Source organism: Sarcophilus harrisii, chromosome 1, assembly GCF_902635505.1.
Source record: "Sarcophilus harrisii chromosome 1, mSarHar1.11, whole genome shotgun sequence".
Taxonomy (NCBI): domain Eukaryota; kingdom Metazoa; phylum Chordata; class Mammalia; order Dasyuromorphia; family Dasyuridae; genus Sarcophilus; species Sarcophilus harrisii.
In genome coordinates, this window is record NC_045426.1 from 302,824,036 (window position 1) to 302,842,621 (window position 18,586).

An 18,586-nucleotide genomic window follows, 5' to 3' on the forward strand; every position below is an offset into this window, starting at 1 on the left:
TTTAGGGCCCCTTTACTTATTTCAAATGCTCAAAAGAAAGCCTATATTGATGCAATAAAGACTACTTGAAGTTACATTTTGCATTTTTTTGGTGAAATGGAAAAAAGACAAGAGAAACAAACATAAAGTCTATTATGAAGTCTCTAAAGATTAAGTATTTTAAAGGAATAAAGAAATTTGGGCTGGTTTCTAGTCCAAGTGTTATAGTGTTTCTACTGATGGCATTAATGTTTTTGAGACAGTACAGATAAATCTTTGAAAGTTAAAGAGTTTTCTAAAGCCACTGTATTTTGCTTATGATCTAGGTGAAAAGTATATACATGATATAATAAACAAATTAAAAAAGAACAAAAGCCACAAATATTTACCAATCTGCACTTGTTCAGGTTGACTCAGAGAGACAAATGCTGATGTATCATCAATCCAAGATACCTGAATGTTACCTGTAATGATGAAATATAATTCAAGTGAGTGTATGAGTTTATGGTACTCTTAAATTTGATTTATGAATCTGAAAAAGCTTCTTTGTATGCTTAAAGAAGAAAATTAAGTAACAACGCAAACTTTTTAAAAATAGTAACTTTTTATTTTCAAAATATATGCAAATATAGTTTTCAACATTCACCCTTGCAAAATCTTGTGTTGAGAATTTTTCTCCCTTTCTTCCCCTGACCCCTCCCAAACAGCAAGTAATCCAATATATGTTAAATATGTGCAATTATTCTATACACATTTCCACAATTATAATGCTATGCAAGAAAAATCAGATCAAAAAGAAAACAAAACAAAACAAAACAAAAAATCAAGGAAACAACAACAAAAAAGGTGAAAATACTATGTTGTGATACATATTCAGTCCCCACAGTCCATTTTCTGGATGCAGATGGTTCTCTCCATCATAAGTCTATTGGAATTGGCCCAAATCACTTCAATGTTGAAAAAGCCACACTGAACAGAACCAGATCATTTTACACAGCAATACCAAGATTATATACAAAGATCAATTATGATGGATGTGGCTCTTTTCAACAGTGAGATGATTCAGAACAGTTCCAATGGTGGTAAGATGAAGAGAGCCATCTACACCCAGGGAGAGGACTGTGGGAATGGAGGGTGGATCACAACATAGTATTTGCACTCTTTTCATTGTTGTTTGTTTTCTTTCTCATTTTTTTTCCTTTTTGATCTGACTTTTCTTGTGCAGCACAATAATTGTAGAGATATGTATAGAAGAATTGCATATATTTAACATCTATTGAATTATATGCTATATAGGGGAGGAAGTAGAGGGAAGATGGGGAAAATTTGGAAGACAAGGTTTGGCAAGGCTCAATGTTGAAAAATTATCCAAGCATATGTTCTGAAAATAAAAAGCTTTAAAAGAAAAATAAAATGTTGAAGTTAAAAAAAAAAAAAGCCTCATCCATCAGAATTGATCGTTGCATAATTTTGTTGTTGCCAAAACACAAACTTCTGAATAGATTCTAATTATTATTTTTATAATTATATAATTACACTAAAACCTGAATTAGACTTTTCAATTAACCAGAATTATTTTGTGTATTTAACTTTTATATGAAAGAAACAAAAATAAAACAATTTCTTAACATAAATTTATTATTTAAAAAAAAAAGCCCAACAATTTCATAGTTATCTCCAACACTGTACTGAAGAAACATACCTTAGAATCTCAAGAAAAATCAAAGGTCACCTAAATAAAAAAGCAATTTTCATTTTTTTGAGAGAAATATAAAATGTCCTACTCATTCTCGATTCAAATTTAAAATGGGGAATATAAAAACTATTCAATTATGTGTAACAAATAAAAATTTATTTTGATTCTAAATTAAAAGAGGCAGTTGAAAATAAAGGAGAGGGAAGAAGAGAATGACAAATAAAATCATGGAAAAAGACAAAAGACAACAATAAAGAGATGAGCATTCTTTTTTTTTTTTTTTTTTAAATGAGGCAATTGGGGTTAAGTAACTTGCCCAGGGTCAAATAGCTAGGAAGTGTTAAGTGTCTGACGCCAGATTTGAACTCAGTCCTCCTGACTTCAGGAGTGGTGCTCTATCCACTGTGCCAACTAGCTGTCCCAGAGACAAACATTCTTATAGGCTGATACTCATAGAAACAGAAATACAACTAACTGCAAATACACATACACACATACACACACACACACACACACACACACACACACACACACACATCTAAAGGAGAAATAGAAGCAAAAAGGAAGGCTCAAAGTGAAACAATTATCAATAACAAATATCTACTGACTACCTAATGTGTTCAAAGTACTAAGCTAAATTATTAAGACCTAAAAGAAATGAATGACAATATTCTTGACCTCAAGAAACTTAAAATGCTTTTTTGAGGAATAAAGAAATATGCAAATAAAACTTGAAGTAAAAAGCAATACAATGTATGCCAAGATGAGTGTAGTACAAAAGTTCAGAGAAGGAGAACATTATGTAGGTTTTAACCTTTTGGGGAGGGAAGGAGAGTCAGAAACCCCTCCTTAACAGTATCTTGATATCTGCAGATCCCCTTTTCAGAAAAAAATTTAAAGTACATAGAATTACTGAAGAAAGTAATTACATATCAACGGTTATTAATAAAACCAATTTAGTAGGCTCCAGATTAAGAAATCTTGATGAGAGATGTTATGGAAAAGTTAAGTCTTGATGGTATACTTATAATAACAAGGCATTTATATAGCACTTAAAGGTTTGCAATGTGCTGTACAAATATTTCGTTTTGTCTTCACAACAATTACAGAAGCTAGATGCTATTATTATCCTCATTTACAGATGAGGAAACTGAGGCAAAGATCAAGTGACTCAACCAAGACCACACATTTAAAGTCTAAGGTAGGATTTGATCTCAGGTCTTATTGACTTCAAGTGCAGCTTTCTATCCACTAGTTGGTTATATACAAGGACAAGATCAAAAAAGAGAGTAGGATGTCAAAGATAGAAAATTAGAATGGGAAATGAACATGATGTATTCCAGGAACAGTGATACTAGAGATGGCTAAAACAAAAGGGATAGGATATAGTAAAGAAAATTTGGATAGGTAAAAGGGTACAGATCACTGAATAGTTTGGAGGACCAGGTTACTGAGTTTGGACTCTTTTTTTATTAATTTAGGGGAAGTTATGTAAAATATATTTGAAAGGATAAGGACAAAAGTCAGGGAAACCAGTTAGAAAGCTGGCATAGTAGGTCAGGATCACTGAATTTCTAGTGGGAAGGAATTTTTAAAAAATACTGTTCTTCCCTAATTAGTGTCTTATTTCAATTTCCACTGTATTCCCTTCTGCCACTATCACTTTCTTCACTCCTATCTCATACAAAAAAAGTGGCCCTTTTTCTTGTCAAGACCAACCCTGCTCCCTGAACAAGTAATGCCATTCCAGTCTCTTCAGCCAACTGTCTTCTCTGCCATTCCCTCTCACTTTTATCTTCAGTATTTCCTTGTCTGATGACTGCTTCCCTACAGCCTACAGGCCTGCCTGTGTCTTTTCCACTCTCAAAAAACTTCACTTGATTTACCCATATTTCTTCTGGCTTTCACAGCTAAACTTCTTAAAAAGCTGTCTCTTTGGACTGTGGCTCCTGAATGTGGATGACAACATAGTATTTTCACCCTTTTTTGTTGTTTGCTTTTTTCCCCCCTTTGATATAATTTTTCTTGTGCAGCATGATAAATATGGAAATATACATATTTGTATATGTTTATATTGAGTTATTTGCTGTCTAGGAGAGGAAGTGTGGGGAGAAGAGGTTTTGCAAAAGTGAATGTTAAATCTTTGAATATATTTTGAAAATAAAAAGCTATTATTAAAAAAAAAAGAAAAAAAAAGTTATCACTTCTCACTCTTCTTAACTCTCTATAGTTGGGCTACTGATGTCATCATTCCAAAGTTACTAACCATCCTCATTGTTCTTAACCCTTCTTCAGTCTTTGATATTAGTGGTCACCCTCTTGAGAGGTGTGACTTTCTCTTTCTCTAGATTTTTAGGACATTCCTCTCTCCTAATTCTTCTCCTACCTGACTACTCTTTCTTGATCTCTCTTGCTGGACCTTCATCCAGGTTATGCTCACTAATGAACCATGAGGACTGTGGCCCTCACACTTCTTCCTCTATACTACTTCACTTAGTGATCTCACTGACTCAATCATCCTTCTACAAATGATATTCAAATCTACTTATCCAGGCCCAATTCTCTTAGCTGACCTCTAGTCTCACATCTCCAATTGCCTTTCAGACATTTTAAATGGACATTGTGTAGACATCTCCAAAACAGAATTCATTATCTTTCCCTCTAAATTCTCTCCACCTTCCAGACTTCCCTGTTACTATCAAGGACAACCCAATCATCCAGTCCCAAGGATTTGAAATCAACTCCTCAGTAGCCTCCAAATCCAATCCATTGCCAAGGTTTGTTGATTTCATCTTTACAACATCTCCTGAATATGCTCTCTTCTATCCTTTAATACTATCACAAGTCTAATGCAGGCCCTCATCACCTTTTGTACTATTATAAAAGCCTGCTGCTTTCAGCCTGTCTCAGATCCCTCCCCACTCCAATCTATTTTTCATTCAGTTGCCAAAGAGAATTTCTTAAAGATTTCCCTAATGTGTCTAACTATGTCACCTCTCAACTCAACTGGAGAGTGGCCCCTTTGTCACCTCCAGGATCAAATTTAAAATCCTCCAGTATTCAAAACCTTTAAGAATCTTCCTGCTTCCAAGTTCTCTATTCTTATACTTTCTCACTCCCCATCCTACCTCTATATTCTTTGATTCAACAATACTGGCCTCCATGTTGTAACTCAAACAAAAACATTCCACCTCTCAGCTTCAGGTATTTTCTCTGGCTGTCTTCCATGTGGAATGCTCCCCCCTCCTCAAATGCTCCCCCCTCCTCAAATCTGCTTATTGCCTTTCCTGACTTTCTTCAAGTACCAGCTAAAATCCTGCCTTCTATAGGAAGTTTTTCCAAATTCCTCTTAATTCTAGAGCCTTCCCTCTGTTGATTTTTCTTATTTATCTTGTATTTGGCTTGTTTGTACATACTTATTTGTTTGTTGCCTTCCCTATAAGTTGTTTTTGCTTTATTTTGTATTTTCAGCCCTTTGCACAAATATAGCAAATAGCAGGCACTTACTTAATAAATGCTTGTGGACTAAAGTGAAACTGTTCTTTTCAAAGTTATCAATGAGCTAGCTCTGCCAAATCTGATTTTTTTCTTAATCCTCATCAGTCTTAACTTAATTCTTGCATTTGCCTTTGCCGACCACCCTATCTGTCTGGATAATCTTTCATACCTGGGATTTTGTGACACCATTCTCTTCAGGTTCTTCTACCCATCTGACAATTCCTTCTCCATCTCTTTTGCTGGTTCATCCTCCACAGCACACCCCTCTGAACTGGATTCTCTTCCCTTCTGTACCTACACTCTCTCGACGTTCTCATCATTTCCAATGGGTTTAATTATTATTCTCTTTAGAGTCATTCACAAATCTATAAATTGAGGCTAAGTCTCTCTGTAGAACTTTAGTCCACATCATCAAAATCCTGGGATATTTCAAACTGGATGTTCCAGAGATATCTTAAAATAAACATGACTAAAATAAAACGTACTATCTTTCCCCAAAACCATCCCCTCTTCCAAACTTTCCCATTTTCAAAGGTCAAATTGTTCTAATCTCTCAGATTTATAAATTTGGTATCATTTCTCACCTCACGTATCTAAATAATTTTCTTGTCATTTCAAGTCTTATAACATCTCCTGCTTCTGACCCTTCCTCTCTACACAGTGCAGCTAATGCTTGCTGTGAAGGCACCACTATCCTTCCATTTTCAAGTTTTATAACAATGAGATTATCCTTGACTCCTGCTTCTCCTTTGTCCAAAGTGCCAATTAATTGACATCTATTGACATTTCTATCTTTATGAAGTCTTTCACATCTGACATTTCTCTGCATTTACACAGCTACCACCTTACTTCAGACGCTCAATCCTTCTGGAGCAATTTTCTAACTGGTCTGTCACAAGTCTCTCTTCACTAAAATCTATTCTATGTAAGTGTCAAAGTGATTTCTTTAAGTGTACATCTGACCATGTCTTTTCTATTCAATCAATTCCAGTGGCTCCCCATTTCCTCTAAGATCAAATATCAATCCTCTTGGGTTTAGCTTGCTAAAGTCCTTTACAACCTAGTCACAACTTATCTTTCCAGACTCTCTGAACATGACTCTTCCTCCCACACTCTGTGAACCAGCCAAACTGGCTCTTTCTGTCCTTTCACACATGAAATTCTATCCCTCATCACCAGATCCAGACAGTACAGTCCCTAGACATCCCAGTAACCGGGAAATTCATGCCCAGTTTATCCACAACTAGATAAACAGTCATGACAGTTCCTAGGAAGCAAAATCCTTAGAGAAGCCTGTGAAGCCCATGACAAGCTGCATCAGCAATCTGTCAGATTTACAGATTAGGTTAAACCTATGTAATTTACTATAAGAGATAGAACTAGATCTGGGTTGTGTAAGGAGACAACTAAGGCTAAAACCTAATTTGAGTAATCAAGAGAAAACAAAAACCTAATGATTTCTGCAGAAGGTAGAGTCTAGCCTGAGCAACCACATTCTAGACCAAGAAAGATTTTCAAGCATTTGCAATGAAAAGAGCAAAAGCATTTCTAAAATGCAAATTCTTACAGATATTACACTCAAAGTTTGTCTGAGAGGTTATTCTTGGTTGTAGTTTTTTTATCTGGAATGTTATATCTAGACTTTTTTCTTTTTTAATCATGGTAGCTGCCAAGTCTTATGTGATCCTGACTATGACTTCTTGATATTCAAATGGTTTTTTAAACTTCTTACAGTAGTTTGACATGGAAAACTCTGGAGCTTGACAGGACATTCCCAGGAGTTTTTCTTCTGGGGTTTAGAAATGCTTCAAAGTACTCTAAAGCCAATAAACATAAAACTTGAAAGTATTCTTTATGAAAAGACCAGAATTCAACAGAATATCTAAAAAGTAAACAAGAAGTCAAGAGAAACACAAAAAGCAAATACATTTGATCATTCTGAAGGAACTATGTGATAAGTTGTTTACATTGTAATAAAGGAAGAAAAAATAAGCATCCTCTCAGAACCTTAGAATCATAGAATAAATTAAATAAGACAGATAGACACTCTGGGTCTTGTTGTTCAGTTCTCTTTTTAATGACTTTGAAAAAAAGCAGAAAAGGTGAGGAAAGAGGGAAAAATACTGGGGAGAAAAGGAAGAGGAAGGGGAGGAACCTTACTATATCACAAAATAGGAATGCACAGACTGAAGATCATATGTAAAAAGAAGATTTGAGGGGCAACAGGTATATGATGAATTTCACTTTTATTTGAGCCAGAAAAAGAAGAGTTGAACACATTTTACACACACACAGCTACATATGAATATGGTAAATGTGGTAAAGAAATACATTTATCTCTGCAAGGAAATATTAGGGAACAAAAAAGGGAAGAGAATAGTTGAAATATTAATCATAAGCGACACAACTGTGAATATCAGAAGCTAGAGAATGAAAGGGGAATATCTACAGTAAAGTAAGAAATATGAGGTAAAAGAGTAAATATCTATAATTAGGGACAGGACAAGATGAAGAAAATAGGGGAAAATGAATGGAAACATATTGCTTCCATTAAAGATCAAAAATGTTAATCAAACACTTCATTCACTGATGTCCTTTTTTTTATAGAAAGGTGAGGGCAAAGAAAGAAAAAATATATAAAAGGAGAGGAATAAGAAATAACAACAAAAATAAATCTTAATATGAATGGGATGAAATTAGCCATAAAATAAGGAGAGGATAGTAAGATGAATTAATAAGAATCCAAAAATATGTCATTGACCAAAACAAAACAAAGCAAAAAAACCCAAGAAAAATAACAACTCACATAGTTAGACTAAACAGCTAGAACAAAAATATATCATCACTAGTGATCAAAAAAAAGCCAAGGGTAGCAACTGAAATCAATAAACATTTAGAAAGGGTCTCCTAGGTGCCAGGCACCATGCTAAGTGCCAGGAATATGAAAAAAGTTAATAAAAAAAAAAAAAGGAAAGAAAGAAAGAAAGCAGTTCCTGCCCTTATAATCCAATGGGAGAGATAATATGCAAACAAATATATATAATGCAAAGCTCTATATAGAAGAAATAGTAAATAATTAATAGAGAGAAGGTAATGACATCAAGAGGGGTTAGGGAAAGTTTCCTGTAGAAGATAGGATTTTAGTGAGATATTAAAGGAAGCCAGGGAGGTCACCAATTGAAGCAGAGGAGGAACGGCATATCAGGAAGGGGGAGGGGGGAAGGCGGAAGGAGGGCAACAACAACAGAATTCTTTCAAACTCCAAAAATGAGAGATGGAAGATCTTATTCATGGAAAAACCAGTGTTGCTGGATCAAAGAGTATCAGGAATCAAGGAATAAGAAAACTGGAAAGGTGGGAGGGGGCTAAATTAAAGGGTTTTGAATGCCAAACAGAACATTTTGCATTTGTACTTGGAAGCAATAAGAAGCCACTAGAGTTTATGGAATAGTGGAAAGGAGTCACATGCTCAGATTTATGCTTTAAGAAAATCAATTTTATGGCTGAATATAGACTAGATCGGAGTTAGGAGAGACTTGAGGTAGGCAGATTCACAAGCAGGCTTTTGCAAAAATCAAGGAGTGAGATAATGAAGGTTTGCATTAGAATGGTGATAATGTCAGGGTAGAGAAGGAAAAATATTCAAGAGATGTTGCAAAGGTGAAATTAGCAGGCTTTGGCAGCAGCTTAGAGATGAGAGGTGAAAGAGTGTGTGGAATCCAAGATAACTCTGTTTCAAGCCTTAAGGAACTGGGGGAATGATGTTGCTCTTTATAGTAACAGAGAAGACAGGAAAGGAGAAGGTTTTAGGGGAAAGATAGTAAGTTCAATTTTGGTTGAACTGAGTTTAAGATGTCTACTGGACATTCAGTTCTATGTGTCTGAAAGGTGACTAAAGATGTGAAATTAGTTAGCAGAGAGACTGGGGCAGGAAAGGTAGATCTGAGAATCATCAGCATGAAAATGGCAATTAATTCATGGGAGGTAAAAAAGGACCAAACTGCAGCAGTGAGGGCCCACTTGAGGTTATATAACCTACATCTGTTATGGACACAGAATGGCTGTGTGATTTTCTGTACCTTCATTCAGCAGGATATGTATAGGTACAAAGGCAATAATCCAAATTAGGATAGGAATTAAAGGTTTTAGATTAAAGGTTTTTAGATAGCATCTTCCTTTCATGTTTGAGATATATAAAGAAATACTTTTTTTTTTAGTGTAGAAATTCAGAATAAAAAAAGTTAATAAATATTTGCTGAACTGAATTTTTTATAAAAATCTTCAAAGAGTATACCTTCAAAGCCTCCCTTTCTTGAAAGTAGGGTTCTTAAACTTTTCACATTCTTAACCCCTTTTCACCTGAGAAATTTTTCCGTGACTCAGGTATATAAGCATATAAAATAGATATGCAAGTCAAATATTTACTGATAATAAATCATAATTTTGTGAGCCACTCCCCCCATATTGAGTTACTCCATATGGGGTTGCACACACAATTTAAGAAATTAGGATTTATAGCCTGTAGCCTGTAGTTTATAACCAAAATGTTCTTCCTAACAGTTAACTCTAAATTTTCTGTTCACCTAAATCTAATCACCTGCACTGCTATTAGGGGCATTTAATGCAATTCAATAAAAAATTGACATTTAACTTTGTAAAAGAACTATGTTCAAGGTAAATTCCAACATAAGACAAGATGAATACAAAGATGAAAGAGAGTTTATTTCTTTAATAAACAATCCAAAAAGAAAGAATAAACTAGGTATTTAAATAAATGTAAGCTAAATGTGGAAGGATATAAGGAAGGTTCACAAAAGGAATACAAACAGTACAAAGAGAAAAAATAAATCAAGAGAATAATATGTTTATCAGTTCTGAAAAACTGACCCTTGTTGCCCCACAGCTACAATGTAAAAAACAAAAGAAAAAATTTAGTTATGCCAAAAATATCAGAAACAGGAAGCTTCAAAATATGAGGCAACTCATAGGAAGATCAAGGGAGACTTCCTGGAGGACAAAACAAAGAAAATTTCAACTTTTCTCGGTCTTTGGTCTACATGAATATCTACATGTCACATGGCTTTTGACAACAAGTATTATATACAAAGACAACTTTTATCAGACAAATAGATGGCTTCTTTGAATTTGAACCTAAAGAACTTTATCCTTTGTCTTTGTTTCCCATGGTGACAGAAAAGAAATTTGGCTACATCAAGAATAATTTTATCTTATTTTGATTATATTAAAAAGATTTTACACAAACAAAGCCAAAGATAGGAAGAGAAGCAGAAAGCTGGGGGGAATTTTTTACAATCAAGGGTTCTACTAAAGGCCTCATTTCTAAAAAATATAAAGAACTGATACAAATTTATAAGAATACAAGTCATTCCTCAACTGAAAAATCATCAAAGGATATGAACAATTTTCAGATAAAGAAATTAAATCATTTCTAGTCACATGAAAAAATGCTCTAAATCACTTTTGATTAGAAAAATGCAAATTAAGACAACTCTGAGGTACCACCTCATACCTATCAGATTGGCTAAGATGTCAGGAAAAAATAATGATAAATGTTAGAGGGGATGTGGGAAAACTGAGAAGCGAATGTGTTATTGATTAATGCATATTGTGAACAGATCCAACCATTCTGGAGAGCAATTTGGAACTATGCCCAAAGGGCTATCAAAAGCTATGTCTCTACTGAGCCTGTATCCCAAAGAGATTTTTAAAAAGGGAAAAGGACCCAGATGTGCAAAAATGTTTGCAGTAGCCCTTTTTGTAGTTGCCAGGAACTGGAAATTGAGTGAATGTCCATCAGTTGGGGAATGGCCGAATAAATTATAGTATGTGAATGTGTTATTGTTGTATAAGAAATGATGAGCACGCTGATTTCAAAAAATCTGGACTTACATGAACTGATGCTCGATGAAATGAAAAGAATCAGGAGAATAAGTAACAATAAGATTATGTGATTATGAACTGTGTAGGACTTGGCTCTTCTCAACAAATCAGTGATATAAGACAATTCCAATAGATTAGGGATAGAAAATGACAATCACATCTCGAGAGAGAACAATGGAGACTGAATGTGGATCAAAGCATAGTATTTACACTTTTTTTTTCCTTTTTGGTCTATTTTTTTGCACAAACATGACAAATATGAAAATATGTCTGAAAGGATTGCACATGTTTAACTTGGATCAGATGGCTTGCTATCTTAGGGAAGGAAGAGGTATGGGAGAGAGGAAGAAAAATTTGGAACACAAAGTTTTACAAAAATGAATGTTGAGAGGTGATTCGGGCCAATTCCAATAGACTTGTAATATAGAGAGCCATCTGTATCCAGAAAGAGGACTATGGAAACTAAATGTGAATCACAACATAGTATTTTTTACCTTTTTTTGTTATTGTTTACTTGCATTTTTTTATTTCTTTCTCATTTTTTTCCCTTTTGGGTCTGATTTTACTTGTGCACCATGATGGATGTGGAAATATGTTTAGTGGAATTGCACATGTTTAACATATATTGGATTGTTTGCTGTTTGGGGGAGAAGGTGAGGAGAAGGGAGAGAGAAAAATTTAGAATACAGAGTTTTGCAGGGATGAATGTTGAAGACTATCTTTACATATATTTTGAAAATAAAAAGCTATTATTTTAAAAAAGAATGTTGAAAACTATCTTTATAAGTATTTGGAAAAATATTATTGAAAAAGAAAAAAGAATAATTTTATCTTGTTTCTTTATGACTTTTTCTAATATTAAAACTCTAGTAGGTTTTATTAAAGATTATATTATGCTAAAATGAGGAAGACAAAAAGTAAGGTTAAAATCTTGCATATAGCATTCTTTTTTTTTTTTTTTTTTGGCCGAGGCAATGGGGGTTAAGTGACTTGCCCAGGATCACACAGCTAAGAAGTGTTATGTGTCTTATTTGAATTCAGGTTCTTCTGACTTCAGGGCTGGTACTTTATCCAGTGTGCCACCTAGATGCCCCACATTCTTTATTCCTAAAATAATGCTTTCTATACTACTTACCACCAAAACAGAAAAAGAAAGAAACCAGAAAAGTTAATCTGTAACTTTAAATCACTCACCAAAGGCACTAAAAAGCTGGTAAAGGTCACTGGTTTTCCATTCTTTGGGGAATGTCACATGTAGAACATGATCTCGTTTAGGTTGCACTATGAGACACATTTTTAATAGAAGGTTTACATTTGAAAGGTTACTCAAGTACATTTACTGTATTTCCTATTCCAAAGGCAACAAGAAACTCTACTACTTTCTTTAACTTAATTTTCTACAACAGATATTTCTTGGTAGATACCAAGGCCAGACTAATTTGGGGATTCTTTATTAATATTTTTATATATATATATATATATATATATATATATATATATACACACACACACACACACACACACATACACATATATATACATATACATATAATGTTGGGGATTCTGTATTAATAATACTCAAGAACTATGAGATTAATAAAACTGTAATCTTACAGAAGACCAAAGATTTTACCATAATAGTAGTAGTACTACCATAGTAATAATAATAATGATAATGATAATAATAACTAATATAATAGCTAACATTTACATAGTGCCTATTGTGTGCCAGGTACTGTGTTAAGCATTTTATAATTATCTCATTTAATCTTTCAAATTACCTGGGAGTAATAAGGATTAAATAAATGGTATTATTGTTATTTTGCAGATGAGGAAACTGAAACAAACAGAATTTAAATGAATTGCTCAGGTTTATAAACCTAGAAAATGTCTGAGGCCATATTTGAACTCAGATCTTCTTAACTACAGTCCCAACATTGTAGCCATTGAGCCACCTAGCTTGCCTATGCTGGGAGAACCTCCCAGAGTCCTTATATTAGAATATTCTTTCTTTTTACAAAATCTCCATGTAACTTTCACTAATTTTATTTTTAAATATATAAAGATTTCTTTGCTCTAGATCTTTCACTGAACCATTTCTTCTCTTTTTAATCTGTTCTTCATCCTTAAGGTACATAATCATAATTTAGATAGTGAAGCAGAAAAGGTGATGACGAATGAGGCAGACAGAAAAAAAAGAAAAATGATAACCATTTTTCTTTTAAATATGTTGGTTTTTCATAGGCTTTTTAAAGGGAGGAAAATCTCCAAATTTTAAAATGGAAGAAATATCAAGTTTACTGAAAAAACTATAAGTGAAATAAATATATATTTTTTCTTTATAAGCTGGTTATAAAAATCTGGAGGAAATAAAAAAATGAGAGTTCAGGTTGAAATACTTTAGAAGGCATATGAAAAAGAAATTTCAAATCACACAAGAAATGGAAAATAAATGTAAATAGGAATTAATCAAAGCCAAATGGTCCAATTTATTTAATGACACTGAAATAATCATTGCTCACTTTGAAATGAGTCAGGAGTTCTCTTAAGTGAAATTTCATCAGTTACAACTAGTCCTAAATAACATATTTAAATTCAAAAAAATTAAAATCACTTACAGTCTGGTCCTTCCAAATTGAGATATGGGATATCCATGACCCTCATAAGAAATAATCTAAGATGGTAAGAAAGGAGAAATGGTTATGACCATTTAAAGGAAATACATGATTACATAAATATTCTGAACAGAAACAACTTTATTTCACAAATTCTAGCAATAGTAAATACCATCTATATATGAGAAAATATTTATTTGGATTAATTAGTGACCATATAGAAAAGGAGTTTTGACTAATATCAAATAAGCAACATCAAAATGGTATAAAAACAAGTCATTTAACCCATGATAAAACAACAACGGTATTAACAACTACCTACTTTATTAATCTAAGAAAGTTCTTGCCACCTACATCCTTCAATCTATTAAGTAGGTCAGTATCAGAAACTGATATTTTTATCACTAGAAATGATATTAAAGGGAAATTAATATCTGCTTTGCCACATATGCTAAGAATCGTGGGACTTTTCCATTCAATTTAAAGCTGAAACATTATGTTGTCTCCTCATAAGGACATGAGCTCCCAGAGAGCAGAGATTGTCTTGCATTACTTCTTTGTATTTCCACTACTTAGCACAGTTAAGCAAAGTAAATACTTTATGTAGCATTCATTCAGCCACATATTCATTCTAAATAACTTTTTCTGGCTTTAAATAATATATCAAACAAAAGATAAAGAATCTTCAGCTATTATGAAGTATTTCTGTATCCTTATGATGGTAAGACATAGTTTCCATTTTTCTTTCTTAAATGAATTTTTATGGCATGAATTCATGTCATATTCATGAAATTTTTTATTCATGAAATATTTTATATTTAAATAGAATAATGATGTCTATTCTACGGCCACTTCCACCACCATAAATTATAATTCATTCATTGCTTTTCAGGTTCAATTTCTGTCCATACACTTCCATAAATTCTCCATAGTAGATATATCTAATGCACAAAAGGAATTCGTCAGCCTTTTAATATTTTGTTAATAACAAATAACACGCTATATGCATGTTATTTCATTAACTCTTAAATTTTACTTTTGATGCACGTCCTTGATGATGACTCTTGTGCTACTTCTTGTGCTACAACCAATGTTGTAAATTATAAAAAAATGAAATATTCACTTCTCTCCTAACCCTTCAAATTCTCTTTTCACTAGAAGTGATTTTGTTTTTACTGATTTTTACATTTTACTTACTCAACTAATACTCTGCATAACTATTACTTTTTGATAATGAACAGACTTATTATGAATTAAAAACTCCTTTGTCTTGGAATAAGTCTTGTATTAGACTAATATCACACTACCTTGCAAATAAAGGCATATTTTCTACTAGTTATTCAAAAGAGTAAGTGATCTATTTAACAAATGATAGCATTAATAGGAGAAATAAACACATCGCTCAAAGGAACCAAAAACACTACCGATGATAATAAAATCTTTAACTACTAAAATGGTTTTTAAAAATAATAATTTCAGGGGCAGCTATATGGTGTAGTGAATAGAGCATGGGCCTTGAAGTCAGGAGGACCTGAGTTCAAAATCCGGCCTCAAACAGTGAGTACTTCCTAGCCGTGTGACCTTAGGCAAGTCACTTAACCCCAACTGCTTCAACAACAACAACAACAAAAATTTCTCAGCTATAATTCAACTTTGTAGTCCCAATAAAAAAATCTATCTCCTTTTTTTGGAAAATGTGCTGGAATTTCAATATTCCTTTTATTTAAATTAATTCTAACACCTAGGAATTAGCCTTAAGGAATTCAAACTAAGAACTTGGGAAATCATTCTTACAAATACATTAGAGGTCTCAATATTCTACTGTGCCATAAAAATTCATTAAATTAAATTAAATTCTTCATTTGGAAAACTCAAAGATGCATTCATGAATTCTAGTGAATACTTTATTAGTTTAGGAACTTAAATGTATAGGTGATATTACTCCTTAAGAAACATTCTTGAAAAAGGAAAAAGCATTACAGTATAATAAGACTGCAAAAACAAGAGATAAATGAAGGAACAATGATTCATATACCAAAAGAGTTTCTTTTAATAGCTTTCTCCTTGCAGTCACCAAGCATTAATTTTTACTAATTAATTAGTCAAAAGACAGGGAAGATTATGAAAACCTAACATTCTAGAAATAGTTTCCAACTGAAGATCTGAGACTCAAAATGGCAGACAGATGGTGTAGTACATAAAAGTACTAGACTTGGAGTCATGAAGCTCTGAATTCAAACCTTCCCTCAGATGTGACATGATTACCAGAATGTTTCTTTTGCAAAACTTCAATTAAATGCCAACTTTTCCAGAACACATTTGAAAGTATGACATTATCAATAACTGATATCCCAGGTGAGTGTATGTCTGATTTGGTTTAGCAATTAACTGGAGATAACAGAAAAAAGTCTAAACTAATTTTTCAAGCTGTATAACATTTTATAATTATTATAAGGAAATTACTATATTGATATCTAAGATTCTAATTTAGAATTTGTAATGATTACTTTTGTGATATCTATCAAAAAATAAATTTCTTAAACAACTCAAGTGTGAACAAATTTATATAGCGATTATATTTAATACACATTAGAGTATTTTTTTAGACTTCAGTTGGCACTATTTGCAAAGATATGTTTCTGGTAACTAATAAGAAATGACTCATTTAATCCCAATAAAATTTCAACAGTCTGTTAGCTATTTTGGTTTGCATATACTAAAAAATTGTACAGCTAAAACTTTTCATTAACTCACACTGTCCTTTACTTTTTAAAAAAATTTCTTAAGATTTTCTCATACTATTTATATTGTCTATATTGCTTCATTCAATAATAGAAAATGAATTTAAATGGAAACAAATAATGAAAATGTGTTAACAAAGGATGCCTTTTTTTGTTCTTTTAACTTAGTGGTTTACTTAATTCTATGTTTGGAAAATTTGTGAAATCTTTCTAATGGACTTATATAGGTGGTCTATGATTTAATATTTTATAAGATCTTCCTTATTAATTAATAATAAATTACAATAATAATCTATTAATTGAGGTTATTTACAGAAATAATGTAAATTTATTTTCTGTGCTAAGTGCTAAACTCCTTGAAAAGGCCATCTACAATAAGTACTCTACTTTTTCAATTTCTTCTTAACCCCTTACAATCTGGTTTCCAATCTTATCATTCCACTGAAAATGCTCTCTTCAAAGTTACCAGTGAATTCTTAGTTATCAAATTCAATGGCCTTTTCTCAATCTTTATTCTTCTGAATATCACTATAGTTTTTGACATCATTAATCACTCTCCTCCTCCTCAATACAGTCAAATTATTAGAGCCTACAAGAATATTATTCCTATCATTATTAAACCTTTTTCTGCATTAAAATTAATTTCTATTCAAAATATCAAATGACAAAAAACTGTTCCAAGCCACACTGTCTGTTTATTATTTGAACCAAACAGAAAGTCCTTATATACAATTTATTAACAGCTTTTCTTAACTTTTTCCTAAACTTCTGATTAGTGATATGGTTTGGAAATTGAATGGATGGACCCAAACCATGTCAAAACACTGAAACCCTACACTGTATATGGCCGACAATATGTTGAAAAAGTCATGAGATTGTAAAATGAAGCTGTGCTTCTGGGAATACAAACTAAGACAAACTTCTCCCAGCAAACTGTCATCTTTCTTGTAAAATGCTGCTTGCAGACAAATGATAAAGGAGAGAACACCATAGAAAGCATTGTCACTATGGGAGAGAATCCAAAAGTCTAGGAAATAATGGCGTTTACCAATTTAGACTTAAAAAAGATCAGTATGTCTAGGAACCAAAAGATAGTTAAAGTATAACTAGAAATTGCCCTAAATGCCTATGTACATGGTTCCAAGTCAGGGAAATAGAGGAATCAAACAATAGAGGACAATAGAGGAATCTATTGTCCATAGAATTGACAAAGAAGACGTAAGCAAACTAACAAAATTCACTGACATTTAACCTTGTATAACATTTATCTTTTCATTATTAGCTTCACGTAAGGTAATCAATAATTAACACTTGACCATAAAAAACTTACTCAAATATTAAATGTCAAATGTAGTAACATATAAAGGTCAGTAAGTGAGACACATGTCTTCAGACCTATTGACCTAAAGTCAGACTATGTTGACCTAAAGAAAAGTATATAATCATGATATAGTATAAAAACAGAGCCTGAAGGAGCCTGAGAGAAGTGGGAGCATCACTTCCATCAGTTCCTCACTCAAACTACCCCACGACTTCTGTCTTCCTTTGATGCCGATCCTATTCCTCTTGCTCAGCTCCCTGGACCCCTTGCAGAGGCTGGACCCCTGCACTTTAGATATCAAAATATATTCATTCAAATCAACAATTCCATAAAATTTCATTTTTATTTCTGTGTAGGTGCTATGTGGTCACAGAAGTACAAACAAAATCCTGTTCTGAGATCCTTAGCAATTCCTTTGAATTTTTTCATGAATATTTTACCATTTATTTAACACTCATTTGACATTAACAACAAGATATTTTCTGTCATCATCTCCATTACTGTCTCACACAATGAGGTGGTCTTACTCTTTACTTGTTCAAATGATCTTAACTTTTTAGCCTTAAACTTTCTTTTCATATGGTCTGATCTAGGCTCCTGGCTCTTCCACAAACAAAATAGTCCATCTCTCAGCTCCAGGTTTTCTAACTGTCCCTCATGCCTGAAATTGTCCTCCCCCCCCCCCCGCCCCCACCTCTGCACCAACTACTCATCTCCCTTGCTTTCTTTTGTTATTCAACTCTTTTCAGTCATGTCCCACTTTTTATGGCTCCATTTGGGATTTACCTGGCAGAGATACTGAAGCGTTCACCAATTTTTCCAGTTTATTTTTAAA

At 33.0% G+C, this 18,586-nt stretch overlaps 1 protein-coding gene across 2 annotated transcripts in view; it reads right to left on the bottom strand.

Annotated features, from left to right (window-relative positions):
- PARN (poly(A)-specific ribonuclease) overlaps positions 1–18,586 on the bottom strand; it is a 152,381-nt gene that overhangs the window by 79,486 nt on the left and 54,309 nt on the right. For both annotated transcript variants that reach the window (XR_004230479.1, XM_031944494.1), the window contains exons 19-21: positions 13,693–13,748; positions 12,269–12,355; positions 369–443 (exon numbers count right to left, since the gene is read on the bottom strand). Coding sequence is in view for 1 of the 2 variants with exons in the window: in XM_031944494.1 (XP_031800354.1) it covers positions 369–443; positions 12,269–12,355; positions 13,693–13,748 (218 nt within the window). In the remaining variant the exon portion in view is untranslated. The remainder of the gene's footprint in view (positions 1–368; positions 444–12,268; positions 12,356–13,692; positions 13,749–18,586) is intronic.